The sequence below is a fragment of the Paralichthys olivaceus genome, chromosome 19 (assembly GCF_024713975.1).
Source record: "Paralichthys olivaceus isolate ysfri-2021 chromosome 19, ASM2471397v2, whole genome shotgun sequence".
Taxonomy (NCBI): Eukaryota; Metazoa; Chordata; class Actinopteri; order Pleuronectiformes; family Paralichthyidae; genus Paralichthys; species Paralichthys olivaceus.
Window position 1 is genome coordinate 15,617,136 of NC_091111.1, and position 17,961 is coordinate 15,635,096.

Below are 17,961 nucleotides of genomic sequence, written 5' to 3' on the forward strand. Positions count from 1 at the left end.
TAAACTGTAAGTACTATAACTATGATTATTTACACACATTCACATTCAAAATTGTGACTTTAGCTACAATATTTGTAGTAATTTGTCTAATAAATGTACTCGGTAATAAAATGAAAGAATTGAGCACACCCTTGACTGCAGATGAAAACTGACTCTGACGTCGTTAATGTGATATGTGCCTCTTCAATTAACAAGTAAATTAAATAACTAAACCAACTTCAAAGGACACAGTTGCCTGAAGATATATCTGTCTTTTTTCTTTTTGGGGGGATTGAATGGGTGGGGGTGTAAATATCATCAAGGGATAGAGCAGCTGATAAGTTTATCATCTTTTTCACATCTTGAGGGACTTTGTATTTTGAGCACGCCTTGATCACACAGGGTTCACTAATCAGCATCTGTGAGTGACTCAATTCACACTGCTGCTGTTGGCTGGTCAAATTCATTGATTGACATAAAAAAAAAAAGAATATGAACATCAGCCTGATTATAGACATTTCAAACACTGGGACATCTATTTTGTCCAAGTTATACAGTGAAAACTTTTAGGACAACCCTCTAAAGTCTAACCTTTCATATTACATGAATATTCACAACAAGTAACAGTAAATTGCAACTAAATACAATTATTGTTATACAAATGAGATGCCTTATTTAACTGCAAGTGATATTTCTAGTGATGAATGGACACCATCCAAGATATGGGCCTAAACATGACTGAAGTAATATCAGTGTGACCAGGAAAAAGATCTTCATCTTCATCGATATCTATTATTACGAGTAATAAAGTATCATAAAACCATAAGTATCTGATAAGACTAAGCTTTAATGTGCTTTAATCAATTGAAATATCTCAACATGTCTGTGATGATGCAAAAAGCAGTTATTTTACAGATTGACCACAAATGATCAGTTTTGTAAACCTTAGATATGAATATCCTTTCAAACCTTTTCCCTTTGTCCCTCCACACAGGAGGCTGGGGTGGACTTTGAGCATTCAAACTGTTGTCTGTGCCTCCCAGTGCTCCGACACAGCCCGGCTGTGGGTATAAAAGCTCTGAGCTGTGGCTGAGGAATCAGTCTCATCTGAGTACTCGCCAGACCCAAGGAAAGAGCTTCACAGAACCCATCATGGGTGATTCAAAGCTCTGTCTTTTGCTGCTCCTCAGTACATCTGCTTTGGCTTGTGAGTATAGAATCTGCTTTTTTCTAAGTTTTTCTTTTTAACTTTTTTACAAATCTTTAAAAGTTTGTTAAGAAATTAAGAAACAACTCAGGAACTATTTCTATGATCTTGCGTTTTAAATTAATTTTATCTTCTTTCTTTAATGCCATTCTCTTTATTTTCTTTTAATACCTTTTGCAAGTTTTATGTTTATTTGTTATCCTAAGTTTTAGTTTTATTGCTAACATTTTCTTATTGATCTATATTATTTCATGTCTTTGATTTTTTTGTAAAGCACTTTGAGCTACATTTTACATATGAAAGGTGCTGTTAAATACAATGTATTCTTATTTTTATCATACTAACTTTCTTTAATAATAACAAATGTTATAACCAATATCTTTATGTATGGAAAGCCATGCTTTAATATTATGACCTAAGACATATGGGTTGTTATGACCAATACTATGGTGTATTTGATTTAATTGTATTTAACAATTTTTTAATTTGACATTCAGCGAGCTTCAATTGCATTGAAATGACTAAAAACCTAAATTGTCCAACTTGTCTCCTGGACAGTTGCCCAAGAGGAAGATCTGCCAACCTGCCTGTGTAAGTTACACAAGACTGCTTCTGGGATCAAGATTTAAACTCACTATGTGGACATCCAGTCTGCACATTTATAAAAATATATTTTCAATCAAATACCTCTTCTCACTTGTAATTGTTGATTTTCTTCTACAGTGGCCACAAGGTACAAGACCCTGCACAAGTATGAATATCGATATGAAGCCGAATCTTTGAATGCCATCAACGGAGCTTCCCCTCTGAAGAACGGACCCAAGGGCTCTTGCATGGTACGAGAAAAATCTTTCACAATCATCCTCAATAATGTCTTTATTTTCCCAAAGACAAAAAGAGAAATAAAACATTTACCTTCTCTCACAGGTTCATATCGAAGTGCCTCAATCTTGTAGTTTCATCGTCCGCACCACTGGCTGTATACTGAGTGAGGTGGCTGACATTGACACAGACGGAAACCCTGTGTTCAGACCTGCCCCCGGCTCTGATGCCATTGCTGTTGAAATGGAGAAGTATGTGACTTCATGAAAATTCCTGATGTCCAGTAGACATTTTATCACCCAACTGGAAGTTTTTCTGGATATTATTAGCTATTGCACAAATAATTACATTAAAATACCCTATGTTTTCTTTTAGATACCCTCTGAAGGTTGTGGTTGAGGGTTTGTACGATGTGAAACTGTACCCCGAGGAAGGTGAGACTTTAACTATCCTGAACATCAAGAGAGGAATCATCTCTGCTCTGGCTGTTCCTCTGGTGGAAGAAGACAAGAATAAGAACATGGTAAATTAATTTACTAAGAAATGCCCACTAATACTCAGAAATATTTTAATATCACCATTTAACACAAGTTATCCACACTGTGTGGTATTCACAAAAAGGTTTTTATATAGCTTTTAAACTCAAACTTGTCTTCTAATCATCTTTAACTTCTTAATTTCAGCCCACAATCCACGGCATCTGCAAGACTCATTCCACAGTCAACGCAAGAGAGGACATTGCAACTGATATCACCTTGAACAGGGATCTGTCCAAATGTGACAAATTTCTCCCAGTGAGAGATCACACCAGCCCACTGGCACTTATCTCAGGCATGGTAGGTGGAAACATGATGAAAAAACTGCCCTAATGACACAGCCACCTTTAGTCAGCTATAATATCTCAAATCCAAAATTGGAGGAATTTCATGCTTGAGAGAATTAGGTGTACAACTAATGGTTATCTTTAGCTGCAACAATGTGGACAATTAGAACTATCATCTTCAATTTGAAAAAGTCCATGACACTAACGTCATTATGTTTTCTGTCTTTTAGCACTACCCTCTTGCTCAGCTGGTCAGAAGCTCCCAGGCCTGCAACTACAAGTTCGACAATGAGAACAAACACATGACCTCTGGATCCTGCATTGAGAGCCACATCCTCATTCCCTTCTCACACAAGTAAGACAAGCCATATATTAGATGCTCCTTTATATAGGTTTATGTACTGATCTGTCTCATACGACGATGTGTGGCATACTTAAGGATATATTTTCCTTCCACAGGGGAGAATATGGTGTTACCAATGTTGGAAAGCAAGAACTCACTCTGGTTGAGGTTTCTCCTCACAACGACAGAGTATTTGATCACAGTAAGCTCCATTGTTTGATTGGTATTGTTTGGATTTATAGCTGTTTTAAAATGATCATTAGATTTAACTCATTATTGCCATGTTTCTTGTGTATCACAGGTGGCATTGTCAAGGGTCTTCACATGGAGGCTGTTGAGGACAAGAGTGTTGTCCAGGATAAAGATGCAGGTCTGAGCCTCCTGAGAGAACTGGCCAATCTGCCCGAGACCGAGGGTGAGAGGAGGGCCAACCTCTTCCACAAGCTTGTCTCCATGGTCCGCGGAATGAAGGCTGAGACCCTGAGTCCCGCCATTCCAGAGGCTCTTGAAGTGTCCCGTGTCCTGACCTACCAGGTTCTGGCCCAGTGTGGAACCCCTGAGTGCAGCAGTGCCATCATGCAGATCCTCAGGACCTTAGATAGCTCTTCTGTCGAGGTTGATGCTGCTGTGTTTGCTTTGGGACTTGTGTCCAATCCCTCTGCCCTCCTGATCAATGATATGCTGGAGATGGCCAAATACAAGACCAGCAAGCCCATCCTGTATGCCCTGAGCAATATTGTCAAGAGGCGAGTGATGTTAACCACAATTTATACTAAATAAAGGAATGACTGAATAATGTTTTAACTGATGTTTCCATCCTGAGTGTTAAATAAATCCATAATTGTTTTCATATTTTCTCTTCAACAGGTTTTACAAGGCTGAAGGAAAACTGATCCCTGAGATTTACTCTGTGGCTGAGTTCATGGCTTCTCAGTTAGGTGACTGCACCGGTGACCAGGAGAACATTTTCATGTTTTTGAGGGTAAGTGTCTCACCCATTTTCTTCATTATGGATACAAATGACATGATTGAGCAACAGAAGCACGGACTAATACTTTGCATGAATTTAGATTCAGTCCAATGAAGATAATGATCACTTTACTTTTGATTATAGGTTATTGGAAATATGGCTCCAGCTATGTCCCCTGCTAGTCCTGCACTGAGAGCCACTGTGATGCAGTGTGTCAACCAACCTGAAGCTTCCCTGGCTGTGCAGCAGGCTGCCATCCAAGTGTTCAGGCTGATTCCCGTCCCTGAGGAGGCAAGACAAATTAATGAATTTGTGTGACAGCTTATTAGAGTAATTGTTTCTACATAACTGATTCTAATCATATTGATCCCTTGTTGTCACAGGGTAGAGAAATTCTCATGCAGGTGCTTCTGGACGGTACCAGCCCCCTGCAAAAGCGTCTTGCTGCATATCTGGTACTTATGAAGAACCCCCAGCCAAGTGAACTGCTCCAGCTGGTAGATGCCTTGCCCATTGAACAAGATCAACAAGCCAAGAGCTTTGCCATCTCCTACATCACCAACATTTTGTCCTCAACTGAGCCTGAGACCCAAGAGTAAGTAAAAATAGCTGCAGCTTAGACTTTAAATGTTTGTTTTTTATTTGTTTCACCTATTATGCTAGTAGTGAATAGGTCCCCTGATTTGATCATCATCAGTTGTTTAACTGTAACATATATTTTTCATTCCCACAGACTGAGACAGAAGATTCGTGATGCCCTGCAGGGTAACGAGATTGGATCCATTATGGACCCCACCAAGTTCTCTCGCAACTACAAGATCGGATCTGTGGAAGGCAACATGATCTTTGAGGGTACCAGCTATCTGCCCAAGGAAGTCATGCTTGAGATGACTCTCAAGGCCTTTGGCTATGATATGGACATGATAGAGGTAAATATGTTGTGCCATGAGACATACTGAAACATGACAATTTGTGTAAAATTGTAAGTAAGTGTTATAAATGTGTCACCTTCGCAGTTTGGTATGGAGGGCAAAGGATTTGAGCCAACAGTTGAAGCCCTGTTTGGAAAGAATGGATTCTTCCCTGACACTGTCATGAAGACAATGTTCTTTGTATCTGACAACATGCCATTGAAAGTCAGTGAGATGATGCAGACTGTAATGCCTGCCCTGAAGAAGGACAGGATGAAGAGACAGGTATTCAAAGAAACTTGTTTTGTATAAAGCAAATGTGTTAAATATCTTGTTTTTTAGGGGGACTTTTAAAAACTAATTTGGTAATATATGCACAGGCCACCCAGGACTTCATGAGAGAGATCGGACGCAACCTCAACAAACTGGTGGGCGATCTGAAGTCTGCTCAGTCTCCTGAGGCCATGGTTTACATGAAACTTCTGGGAAATGAGCTGGGATATCTGAGGACCAATGAAATGGAGGAAATGGCTTACTCTGCTACAATGATGATTGACAGCATGTTGAAGATGTTCCCTGGTGATGTAAGGAAGTGTTACTATGAGTTTTTTTAAAAAAAGCATTGCTAACAATTCAATAATTGTATGTTTTATAAACTAATGTCCTGTGTATTTTTATTTGCCACAGCTAATGAAGGCTTTGATGACCAAGGCTGACAATACAATCTTTGCCCACTACATCTTCATGGACAATGAATTCTTCCTCCCTACTGCAACTGGTGTGCCTCTGAGGATTGCACTGTCTGGTACTTTCACTCCTGGTATCAAGGGTGGACTTAAGATTGCTCGTGACATGGTAAAAATCCCTAAATGTGCTTAAATCTTAAATATATATTTTTGATTTCACAGCATCAACAAAACAATTCATGTTACTCCTGTTTCCACACAGAGTGAAGTTGCATTCATGCCTTTCGCTGGCCTTGAGTTTGTAACTAAGGTCGGCTCCCACATCCCTGAATATGTCAACTCGGGATTAGAGATGCACACCAACATTTTCCATGAGAGTGGACTCAGTGCCAAGATTTCCATGGGACATGACTTAGTCAAGCTGACCATCCCTGCACCAGTGAATCCAACAAAGCTCATCAAAATGACGTAAGCCACAGAGATTTCAAATGTTATAAAAGTAAAAGTTTATTTGCAACACTGGTTGAAATGCAGCTGTTAATCTAGCAAACCCGAAATACAAAGTGTACCAAGATATTTCACAAGGGAACATTGAAGATATAGCAGCTATGTTGTGTTTATCTTAAGTACAACAGTTTTTTATGGTGTGTCATCGACTTTTCCATGTTTAAATTTAAGATAAAAGTAAAATTCATACTTTAAATTTTCTCAATTTTAATTTTAGAAACTCCCTGGTGGCAGTGACTGGATCAGAGGTGATGACCATCCCCCCTGTGGTGATGGACAAGGTTGATGTTAATGAGTGCACTCCTTTCTTCTCTGGAATGAAATACTGCACTGCTCTGCAGTACACTGATGCATTCTCTCAAGAAACAGCTCCCTACTTCCCCTTCACTGGAGACAGCAAGTAAGCAACAATCAAATCACCAACAAATAATACTTTCTGAAATGAACTCATTTTAACAAGATGTATTTAATTAACCTTGGTAGATTTGCTGTGGAGCTCCACCCTACTGGTGAAATCACTGAGTACACAGCCACCATCGCCTACGAACTCCTCAGGGAGGGAGAAGAGGGCAGGCAGAAAGTTGACTCTGTGAAGCTCATTGTGAGGGCTGAAGGTAAGTTGCAATTCATGTGGACAATATGATCAAATCTTTCCATGGTTGAAGTGGTCCACAAGCTAAAAAATACTCTATTGATTCCTCAACAACAGGTGCAGAGCCCACTGAGGCTATCGCAATGCTGAAGTACAACAGAAGGAGAAATGTTGTCACAGCTGACTTACAGATCCCTGACTTCGATGTAGAGGCTGGACTCAGGCTGGGTGTTGTTGATGGAAACACCAAAGGCAAAGGAACTCATTCAATCTCTCTGGACTTTGTAAACAAGAACATCCCTCAGCTCTCCCTGGTTGGCCGTGCCAAGTAAGAAATCAACCACAAATCCTCATGAAATAACATTAATGTCACGTGTGTCATTGAAATGACACTAACCAACTGGTACATATTTCAGTCTGAAGGCCATGAAGGAAGCAATGCTGCAAGTCCAGGTTCTTGTCCCCTCACTCAATGCTGATGCCACTGTCACAGCTAACATGAAGCGTGATGAAGAATTGGAGCTGGAGCTTGAGAGTGAGATCAAAGTAATGGAGGCCGTCTCTAAGCAGAAAGTCGCGATGAAATATGGTAACGTATTTTCCACTTGCCTTTTTTAAACGACAATTCCAAAAAAATTCTTTAGTAATGTGCCTCTTAGACAGTGCATATTTCTCTGAGTCACATTCTTTTTTTAAGAGATTAAAGTTTTAAGTACATAGATTTAATTGATTTGTGTACTGTTGCAGATACCAGCAAGTTTGAAGTTGCATTCAAGTCTGATGTAAACACCGAGACCACCATGTTGCCAAATGCTGACATGCTTGAGAAGTATGGCAACCAGCTGCTTGATGCACAGGTGGGAGAGGCAGACATGAAAGTCCGTCACATCTTCCAGAAGTTTGGCGAGGTAAGCGTCTTGGATTTCAAACGTATTCAGGTTTTTGTTGTTAAAAATAAGTAATGCATGCATTAAAAACCTCTTGTCTTTTTAGGCTGCGAACAACTACATGGAAAAATATGGTGCTGACATCCCTTACATTCAGAATTTCAGAGTGCCTGATATGCCTGTGATTTCTCTGCCACAGACATTGTTCCTGAATACGTAAGTCTGGAAAATGTCATGGTAAATGCTACAAACTGTCATTATCATTATTTCTAAAACCTTAATGCATACTATTTTTTTTATTTTTAACAGTGAGGCAAAGGCTTCGTACTACTTCAACAATGAGCGCTTCACCTTAACTATCCCTCTCCCTGTTGGAGGAAAGTCAACAAAGGAGCTTAGCTTCCCACCAGCTCTTACCACACCAAGCCTGTCTCTACCTCAGTTTGGTCTGGAGATTGTCTCCATGAGGATTCCAGTCCCAGAACTTGTTGTGCCCAAGCATCTTGCTCTGTCAATTCCTCTCTTTGGCAAAGCGGAGGTTTCAACTCTGATGAAATGCAACCTTTATGATGCAGAGGCCTCATTTACTGCCGGCAAAGATGTTGTAGAAACACCAAGCTACTCAGCAAAGTTTGATGTGAAAGGAACTTCCCCAATTGACGTCCTGTCGTTGAAGATTGAAGGTAATTCAGAGTAAATTTTTAATCATTCCACATCCATGTTATACTTAATTTACAGTTTATGTGATGTGTTGTTCACCTTTAGTGGAATAAATTTGTGTAACAGTTGCAAAATTACCTGACTTATTTCAGTAACTGCAACAATATAACAATGCACTGATCTCTGATGATACAGTAGTTGATTGTGCATATTGTGTTTGGTATAGTGTATATTACCTAATGATTCACACTATGCACTATTTCTTCCTTTTGTCTTTTATTTAGGCTCAGGAATGTTGATGACAACTGATTCCATTAAGGCTCAATTGAAAAGCTCTTTGGTCCATAAATTCATTGAAGCCAGTGTTAGCATCACTGAAGATGCAACTATTACTGACAAAATCAACTTGAAATCAAGCAGCAAGATTGAAGCCACAAGTCCATTAGGTCTCAGTGTTTCACTAGAGCACACAGGCATGACTGGATTCAACAGTGAAGATATCTCTGCTGATAGCAACTTTGAGGGAATGTTCAAGGCTGGACCCATGTATGGAAAGACCATTTCCACCCAGTCATTCACCATCTTCCCATTCAGGCCAGAAGCAAAGCTTGATTCTGCTGTCCAGATTGACTCCACAGTTATCAGTGCTCAGAACACAATTGCAGCATCTCTTGCCAATGGTGAATTCTCACTTGTGTCTAACACCAATGCCTTTGAAAACACCTTGACACATGTTGGTGAGCTTTCCTTCAAAGATAACAAGCTGTCATTGAAAGGTGATGCAAATGCTCTTGGTCTTGGCATGAAGATCCGCAACCAGGCTGAAGCCTCAGCTGGCGCAGGTGAAGTCGTCATTAGGATGGAGACAAATGCAGACCAATCTGAAAATCGTGTTTATTCTCTGCTGACTGCCACTCTTGATGTCAATGGTCTGGCTGTAAACAGCGATGCCACCTTGAAACTTCTTGAGAACGAGGCTATTCACAAGGCTATTCTGAAGATGAACAAGGACGGTTTGACCACAAGTGGAACAACCACCCTGCAGAGCCCCCTGTCCCTAGAAAACACCTTCAATGCTGAGCTTGATGCTTCCAGAGCTACTTTATCTATTAACAACAAGGCTGCAATGCCCGATATCAAGGTTGACAATGCAAACACTCTCGTCATTACTCTTTCTAGCCTTGACTTCAACTCAAAGGCTGAAGCCATAGCGAGTGGGTTTGCCTCTTACACTCATGATATCCTCATCAACATGAAACCCTACACCGCTTCTGCAAATGTTAATAACAACCTCAAACTTCTGGCTGCCAACTTCATTAATGAGGCTCAGCTGCAGGCAGAGTTGAACAAGATGGACTTGACCGGAAGCCTGGAAGCCATCTATGGCGTGCAAGAGATCAAGCACATCTATCAGGTGAATTATGCTGATTTGACTGCTAATGCAAAGTGTAGCACCACTGGAAAACTCTTTGGAACCCACATGAACCAGAACACTGAGCTGGAAGTCCTTGGCCTTGCTGCCAGGTTTACCAACGATGCCCGTTTCAACTCACAGCCAATGCGCTTTGATCACACCATCCGCTGCAGCATTGTTCCTTTTGATTTCAACCTTGATGCTATTGTCAATGCTGATGGAGACATCCACGCGTATGGAAAGCACAGTGCTCAGCTCTATGGCAAGTACCTCCTGAAAGCTCAACCTCTGGCTTTTGCTAGCTCACATGAGTGCAGAGCATCAGTAACACAGCAGTCAGAAACTGGCTTTACCCTTGAGACCACATTTGACAACAAAATGGACACTGTTCTGTCACCCCAAGAGCAGAAGACCAGTTTAAGAATGAAATCTAAAATGAATGAGCATGTCTTCAATCAGGACCTGAGTGTGTACAATACCCCTGAGAGAACTGGAATTGAGGTCTCTGGCACCATCCTCACAAACATCATCAACATGGATTCCACAGACAACCAGGAATTCACTCTCTCTGGCTTCCTCAAGTATGACAAGAACACAGACAGTCATATCATTCAGATCCCTCTTTTTAACAATCTCCCTGCCCTCTTGGAAACTATGAAAGGCTTCATCGTGTATGTTGCTGAGACACTGCAAGAATGCATCAACAATGAGGAGATAAAGGCTAAACTTGAGGCTCTTCCCCAGTATGTAAGTGACTTTGTTTCTCAACTGAATATTGAAGGCAAGGTAAACCAACTTAAGCAGTATTTCAGTGATCTTACCCAAGAATATGCACTTTCCATGGATGATGTGGAGGCCTCTTTAAGTAACCTGAAGGTTACTATTGAAAAACTTCTGGCTGATGTCACTGTTTACATCCAACACTTTGTTGGTATGATGGAAGAAATTCTTAGTGGCAGCCTCCCTGAAACAATCATTCAGAATATCCAGCAACACCTGAATGCATTTACCGAGGAATATGACATCAAGGCTGTGGTTGTGTATGTGATCGACACTGTCAGCAAGATGGTTCAGCAGTTTGATTTGGAAAAACTGAAGGGCAGCAGCATTGCCTTCCTGCTTGACATTGATGCCAAGTATGAAATCAAGGCTAAACTACAGACATTCATGTCAGATATTAAGGAAATAGTTGAGACCTTTGACTTGCAGAAGTATATTGCTGAACTGAAGAGGTACATTACATCTATAAACTTCAGAGTTCACATTGAGGAACTCATTAGTCAGATTCCAACAGAGATTCTCAGTGAAGTAACAAATTGGGTTCGGAAAATGATTGAGGACCTTGACATCATAGGCAAGATCAACACTTTCTATGCCAAGATGAGAGAGTTAATCGTAAAGTTTGAGGCTGACAAAATGGTTCAAGCTGTCTTGGAAAAGGCTATGGAGCTCATCGAGCAGTTCAAAATTGAGGAAACCATCAGACTTGTAGTCAACAAGGTGAAGGAAGCAAATATACCAACCACATTCATGAGAATGTTCCAGGATGCAATCAACTTATTGAAATCAACTGACGTCAAGGATATAATCGAATCTCTTAATAAATTCATTGGAACTCTGACCTCATTTAAGTACAATGACTTTGTGGAATATTGCGATCAAATTGTTGGTGGATGTTTAATGATGCTGAGTGAGATATCCAGTTATCTTGAAATCCCCCAGAAACTTGCAGCAACCAGAGATTTTGTCAATTTTTCCTTGTCCTCTCTTAAAGGCTTTGTGGAACACCTGAGAGAAATCAAAATCGCAGAGATGATTAAATCAGTCAAGGATGTCATTGACGAGGTTGTGCTGAACAACCTGAAGAGCTGTGCTGAATTTGTGAAACAAAAAATTACAAATCTGGATGTCCAAGCTGTGATTACCAATTATCTGGACTCTGTGAGGAGGTACTACACAGCAATTGTAACCATCATCACTGATGTATTCACCAACATGGTTGAGATGGTTAAGACAGTGTTACCTGAGCAAGAAATCATCGGCGAGATTCAGCAGATCACTGATGGCCTAATTAGAGAACTGAAAAAAGCTGAGTTGGCCACGCCATCCTTCACCGTTCCTCTTACTGATCTTGTTGTGCCTTCCATGATGTTCAACATGGATAAGCTAGAACATATTGAAATCCCAACACAGCTGGACATTCCTGAATTCACAATCCTGGGCTTCCACACTGTAAAGGCGACCACAATTTCCCTTGATGAGATCAAGCAGAAAATCATTGAACTTATTGATATGATTGTAAACTTTGACATCATAATGCCTGATGTAGATGCTTTCTTTGGAGATCTGACGATGAACTACCTCCCCCCCATGCCTGAGCTTTCTTTGCCAGAAATCTCTCTTGATGGAGTAAGGCTCCCTCACTTCCCAAAAGTTCCTGTAGAAAAACTTGTTCAGTCTCTTCAGATTCCTACTAGTGAGCTGCCAGCCATTCCAAGTGAGTTCATGTTCCCATGCTTCGGTAAACTCTTTGGTGAGATCAAATTCATCACTCCTATTTACACCATCAAGACTTCTGCTGAGTTCCAGAACTCCACTGAGAATGACATGTCACCTCAGTTCTCTGGATTCTTCACCTCCCAGGCCACATCTCCAAGCTTTGAAATTCTTAATTACAAACTTGACTCCACTGCCCAGATTGCACTCCCAAAAATGAGTCGTGTTGTTGTAGCCGAGACTCTGAAGTTTGACCATCTTGACCTCGGAGTTGACCATCAGGCATCTGTATCCCTCTATGGTGTATCAGGCCAGGCCCAAGCCAAGACAACAGTTAAGGTCAGCACTTCACCTTATAATGCTGAATTTATGAACACAGCATTTATTGCTATGGAAGGAGGAATGTCTGCTTCTCTTGATACAACCTACACTCATCAATTGAACCTTCCAATTTTCAATATCAGAAGTGAGGCCTCTGTAACTCAGAAATCAATTGCTCGCCAAGACGGTCTCACACTCACTCTAACAGTTGACAATTCAGGCACTGGCAAAGTTAATGCTGATGAGGGCAAACACAATAGCAACTTGATCCTGTCACTCACCCCTAGCCTTGTCACTCTAACTTTCTCTGGTGACACAGACTCTGCCATCTTAAAGATGAAACAGCAAATTGCTGCTGAAATAGGCACCTTTTCATACTTTAAGGCTAATTTACGCAATGAGGCAGAGACACCATTCATGAAAAACAGTCTTCTTGTAGCATCTGTAAACGCCAACCTTTATGATTTGAAGGCTGAGCTGAAAGCCAACCATGACACAGAACTGTATGGCACAGTCAGTGGAGTCCTAACCAATGGAGTAACTATTGTAGCCCGTCCTATTGAGTTTTTCTTTGAATTCCAAAACAAAGGAAATGCCAAGGTCAACATTTTTGATACTCTGATCGCTAAGATCGATCTGCAGAATGACTACTCAGCTAGCTTCAAGCCTGAGAGCCAACAAATGAATACAGTTGCAGTGGCTCGCCTGAATCAGTACAAAATGTTTTACAACTTAACTGTTAACAATGATAAACACGAGGCAGCCGTCATTGTTGCCATAGATGGTGAGGCTAATCTTGACTTTCTGACATCCCCCATCAGCATTCCTGAGCTAGATCTGCCTTTTGTTGACTTCCGGACTCCTGCTATCAGTGAACTTAACTTGTATGAGCAGACTGGATTAAACAACATTTTGACTACCACTGAGCAAACTGTTGATGTAGATGCCAAGATTGTTTACCAGAAAAGGAAAGCTGCTCCACTTGTTAATATGATGGGACTCATCCACATTCCCTATCTGGGTGACCTGATCACAGAACTGTCCCTCAAGTCTGCTATCCTCAATCTGAACGCCAATGCTGAACTGCATACTGAAGATGACATTGTCTTCCGTCTGGGAGCTACCACAGTCTCTGTGTTTGATGGTCTGAACACCAAACTCGATGGCACCACCAGTCTGACCACCAAGAGAGGACTCAAGTTGGCCAACTCCCTGTCCCTTGAAAATCGTCACATTGAAGGTACTCATGACAGCTCCATCAGTTTGAATACTGAGACTTTTGAACCTGCCATCTCTGTGGCGACTATTGCAAAGATTTCCATGCCCATTCTCAATCTGGAGGCAAACCAAAATCTGGTTGCAGACACCAAAACCAAAGCAAATGCTGTCTCCACCTTGAGAGTGAAGGCTGATTTCAACATCCCCATGATCAAGGCTGTTGGAAAGGCAGAGGCTGACCACAGTCTGAAGCTGGAAGGAACCTTTGAGTACATTTCAATGGAGTCATCCACCAGAGCAAACATGGATGGAACAGTGAGCGAGACTTATCTAGTTTTGGGAGTCCTTGATAATGAGATGAATCTGTACCTGAATAAGGATGGCCTGCGCTCCACCTCCAAGATTATTGCTGATGCCAAACTTAACCATGGCACCGACAAACTCTTTGTCCTGGATGTAAATGAAAATCTTGCTGTTGAAGCCTCCCTGAGCCGAGTGTATGCAGTGCTGAAGTATACTAGCAACAATGAGGCAAACTTGTTCAGCTTCAACACCAATGGGAAGCACATTGCCCAAGCAACCATTGACTTTGTGCCATTGTCGTCCTTGACTGCCGATATTGAGATTGATATCTCTCAGCCCAGCAGTCTGGGTGAGCTGACCATCTTTGAGAAAACTGTTGCTGAAGTAACAACTGACAAGCAGAAGATCTCCACCAACACCAAGTTTATCAGCCCATTTTACAGCACAAACCTGGCAGCAGAAGTTGAGGGCAGTGCTCCTGTCTTCAAAATCACCTTTAAGTCCTCTGCTACCTCTATGATTGTCTTCTTGGAATATGACCTGGATGGTGAGTTGATTAAACCCCTCAAATAGACTTACCTGTTTTTTTGTGGAAAGCATCATTGGACACTAAATCCTAATAATGTTTTTTTCAACAGCGTCCTCTACTGCCACATTTGAGGATGAAGCTCTGACCATGAATAGCAAGGCTGTCCTGACACATAGTGACCTGACCATGAATGTCAATCATGCTATTGCCCAGGCCTTGAGGTAATATAGATAATTTTAATTTTTTAATATACAGTATGTTACAGAAACTGCTTCTCAAGGATATAATAATAAAATAATTTTCTTCATATTTTAGGAAAAAGCGCCAGGCTGATGACAGGTAAGGCTCCTAATTTTTCTTACTTTCGTCTTATAATTTCTTTAATGTTTACAATAAGAAATATCATGTGGAAAATTGGATTTTTCATTTAACATGCTTTCTTTCTCTTCTAGCGTCTCTCACCACACCCTGAATGTGGACATCACCAGTCCTACTTTCACTGATTTGAACGTCCGATATGCTGCTCGCAGAGATGGTATCAGTGCCTCAGTATCAATCCCATCCAATGGATTCCTGGGCCTTCAGGTCAATGGCAGAGTCCCATCTCAGATGAGTGCAAGACTCTATGGTCGTTTTCTTGTGAGTATCATTAACGTTTTTTTGAAAAACTAAATACTAAAATCTAAATATATTGAAAATAATATTTTGTTTTGCTCTTTTCAACAGTCTGCCCCAGAGGATGATGTTGAGATCTTGGCCATCAGATCCTCTCCTAAAGATGCTGAAAAGATGACCCTTCAGATTGCTTACAACATGGAGGCACCAAAACTAATGCTCAATGAGCTCAAGATGAGACTTCCCTCCATCATCTCTACATTCATAACGTTTGCTGACAAGTACCAGATCACCACAAAGATGGGCGACTTGAAGGACTTTGTTCTTAACCGCATCACAGAGGCCTATGCTGCTGCTATCCGCTATGACCATCAAATGAGCCAGCTGTCAATCTTCTACAGGAACATCATTGTTGAGTATCAGAAGACTGTCCAGGTCTTATTGGATGCTGTCGTTAAGGTCTTGAGGGAGACCCAGTTCAAAGTGCCTGGATCTGATGAGATGACCACTCTTCCTGAGGTCCTGAAGAAGCTAACCACAAGCATTGCAGCTATGCTAGATGCAACCATTCAGATTATGTATCAAAATACAGAAGTCTACTATAACGCATTTATTGATAAGATCAGTGGCATTAAATTGAGAATGCCAGTTGGTGATGCAATTACTGGTGGTCAGGTCTTGGATCAGATCAAAGCAACTTTCAGGAATGTATTTGATGAAGTGTTGGACTTTGTAAAAAATATGGAGAGTCTTGACACAATGCTAGTGAAAATTGGAGAGACCCTGAAGGCTATTGTTGAGAAATCTCAGGAGTTTGTTGACACTATCAAGTCTGACTATTTAGATGCGGTGTTCATTAACATCAATGCTCTCTATCTTACCCTTTTCACATTTGTAAGGAATGTTGTTGACCACATTTATCTGAATGTAAATGATCTCAACATTGCATTTGAGAACATTATGAACATGCTCATTAATGTTGTGGAACAGTTCAATAACACTGCTTATGGTCTCCTGCAGCAAACTTCAGAGGAAGCTCAAGTCTATGTTAAAGTTAGTGCAGGAAAACTTGAGCTTGACCTTCCATTTACCTTCCAAAAGTGATGAACCCTCACGGGCTGAGGCTATAACAGTAACAGTGTAACATCTGAAAATCTACCATCTCTTTAGAAAACATGTTTGGAAGGAATCTGGAAAATCAGCTCTTCAACCATATTTATACCAATGGGTTTAACAGAAACAACTGTTGTATCATGTAAATTTTGATGTTTTATTGTGTACATGTTATACTTTACAAGACTCACCTTCCAGCGAAGAGTGAAAGACTTCAATAAAATACATCAACACAATCATCTGTAATAGTCTGATTTCTTTCTTTGTTTTATAAATTCTCATCAAAACTTTATATGTGTGAGAGCAACTCAGCCTCTTGAATTATAAACGACATCACTGAGTGAATTGGTACTTTTAAATGGTACTTGGTATGTCTCTCTCTAAACCAATTGTGACATAATGGGATTTTACCAAGGAGTGTCATTACACACTTACTACATGTGCATTCACAGTAAAGGTTTGAGTGCATCCATCACAAATATAGCACAACAATGGATACAATTCAGAGGAGACAATTAAACACAACTGACATTTGTGTACAATAGTCATTCGCACCTCTACCAAGTTTAGAACCCTAAACACACCGAACAGGAATTAAAAAAGTAGAATCAAAGGGCAAAAAGTCACATTCTTACACTGTCTCATGTTGCCTCACAATCAACATGTGCATGGAAAATGTGCAGCCAACACAAAAGCATCTTTGCACTAAAGACAGTTCCTATGGTAAAATAAAATCCTAGTAGAGACTGAGGAAGAGTACCTTTAATGGCATTTACAAGAAAATGGCTGAATGCATTAATGATCCTGAAATGTCCTAGGACTGCTATACATTTTCCCTGGGGAAAACACATGTGCTGCAAATGTTCCAGTAGTTTTTGGTTTGTTTCAGTCTCGACCAAAGTGATGGACTAAGTAGGAGATTGACATTCCACTCCACAGATGTATGCCACTAGCATCACTAAAAACAAGAAAGACGTATTAACAGCTACTTTAACAAATAGACATTGTAAATAAATTAAGTAAATGTGTAATTACAGGAGTTTGTTTTCTAGATGACCGTCAATGCCTTTATCACAAAGAGCACCAGAGGAACAAGTTAAAATCTAAAGCCTTTCAGATGCCACTTTTGGTTGCAACTGTAGATGTATTCTGTTTCTCTCCTATCTGCAATTGAGGAGATTTAAGAAATTAAATTAATTTGATGAGCACTTGTGTTGCATATGACAACATACAGTAGGATTACAGTGACAGTCAATTTACATGGGCTTTTCAGGTCGTTTTCCATCCTTGACACAGATAAGTGAGAGTTTACACTGTTATTGTTTGAAGATCCAGTCAAGTGGTGTGAACTGATGGTGTCAACAAAGTCACAACACCCACATGAAAAACCAAAGCAGTTTGACATGAAAAACCTTCTTGGATTAGATAATGACAGTTTTCCCAACAACCAAGTTAGATTGAAGCAATTATTTTCTTTAAGCAGCCAAATCAGATACGTTTTTTGCCTTGCTATTAATAAGGAAAGAAAGAAAGATAGCTCTTCATGTGAACAGAAAAGAGCAGAG

The 17,961-nt window shown here is 40.5% G+C and overlaps 1 protein-coding gene across 1 annotated transcript; it reads left to right on the forward strand.

Annotated features, from left to right (window-relative positions):
* The first annotated feature begins 1,008 nt into the window (after positions 1–1,008).
* On the forward strand, positions 1,009–16,632 carry apobb.1 (apolipoprotein Bb, tandem duplicate 1). Its single transcript, XM_069515141.1, has 29 exons — positions 1,009–1,186; positions 1,745–1,777; positions 1,910–2,022; positions 2,114–2,259; positions 2,384–2,531; positions 2,692–2,844; positions 3,062–3,186; positions 3,291–3,376; positions 3,476–3,920; positions 4,042–4,156; positions 4,289–4,435; positions 4,528–4,739; positions 4,878–5,073; positions 5,161–5,340; positions 5,436–5,639; positions 5,743–5,910; positions 6,004–6,209; positions 6,466–6,648; positions 6,732–6,862; positions 6,958–7,168; positions 7,257–7,429; positions 7,588–7,748; positions 7,834–7,943; positions 8,037–8,410; positions 8,672–14,686; positions 14,778–14,889; positions 14,984–15,007; positions 15,121–15,307; positions 15,395–16,632. Exons 1-29 carry the CDS (start codon positions 1,132–1,134, stop codon positions 16,385–16,387), a joined length of 11,406 nt encoding a protein of 3,801 aa, XP_069371242.1. The 5' UTR covers positions 1,009–1,131; the 3' UTR covers positions 16,388–16,632.
* The last annotated feature ends 1,329 nt before the right edge of the window (positions 16,633–17,961 follow it).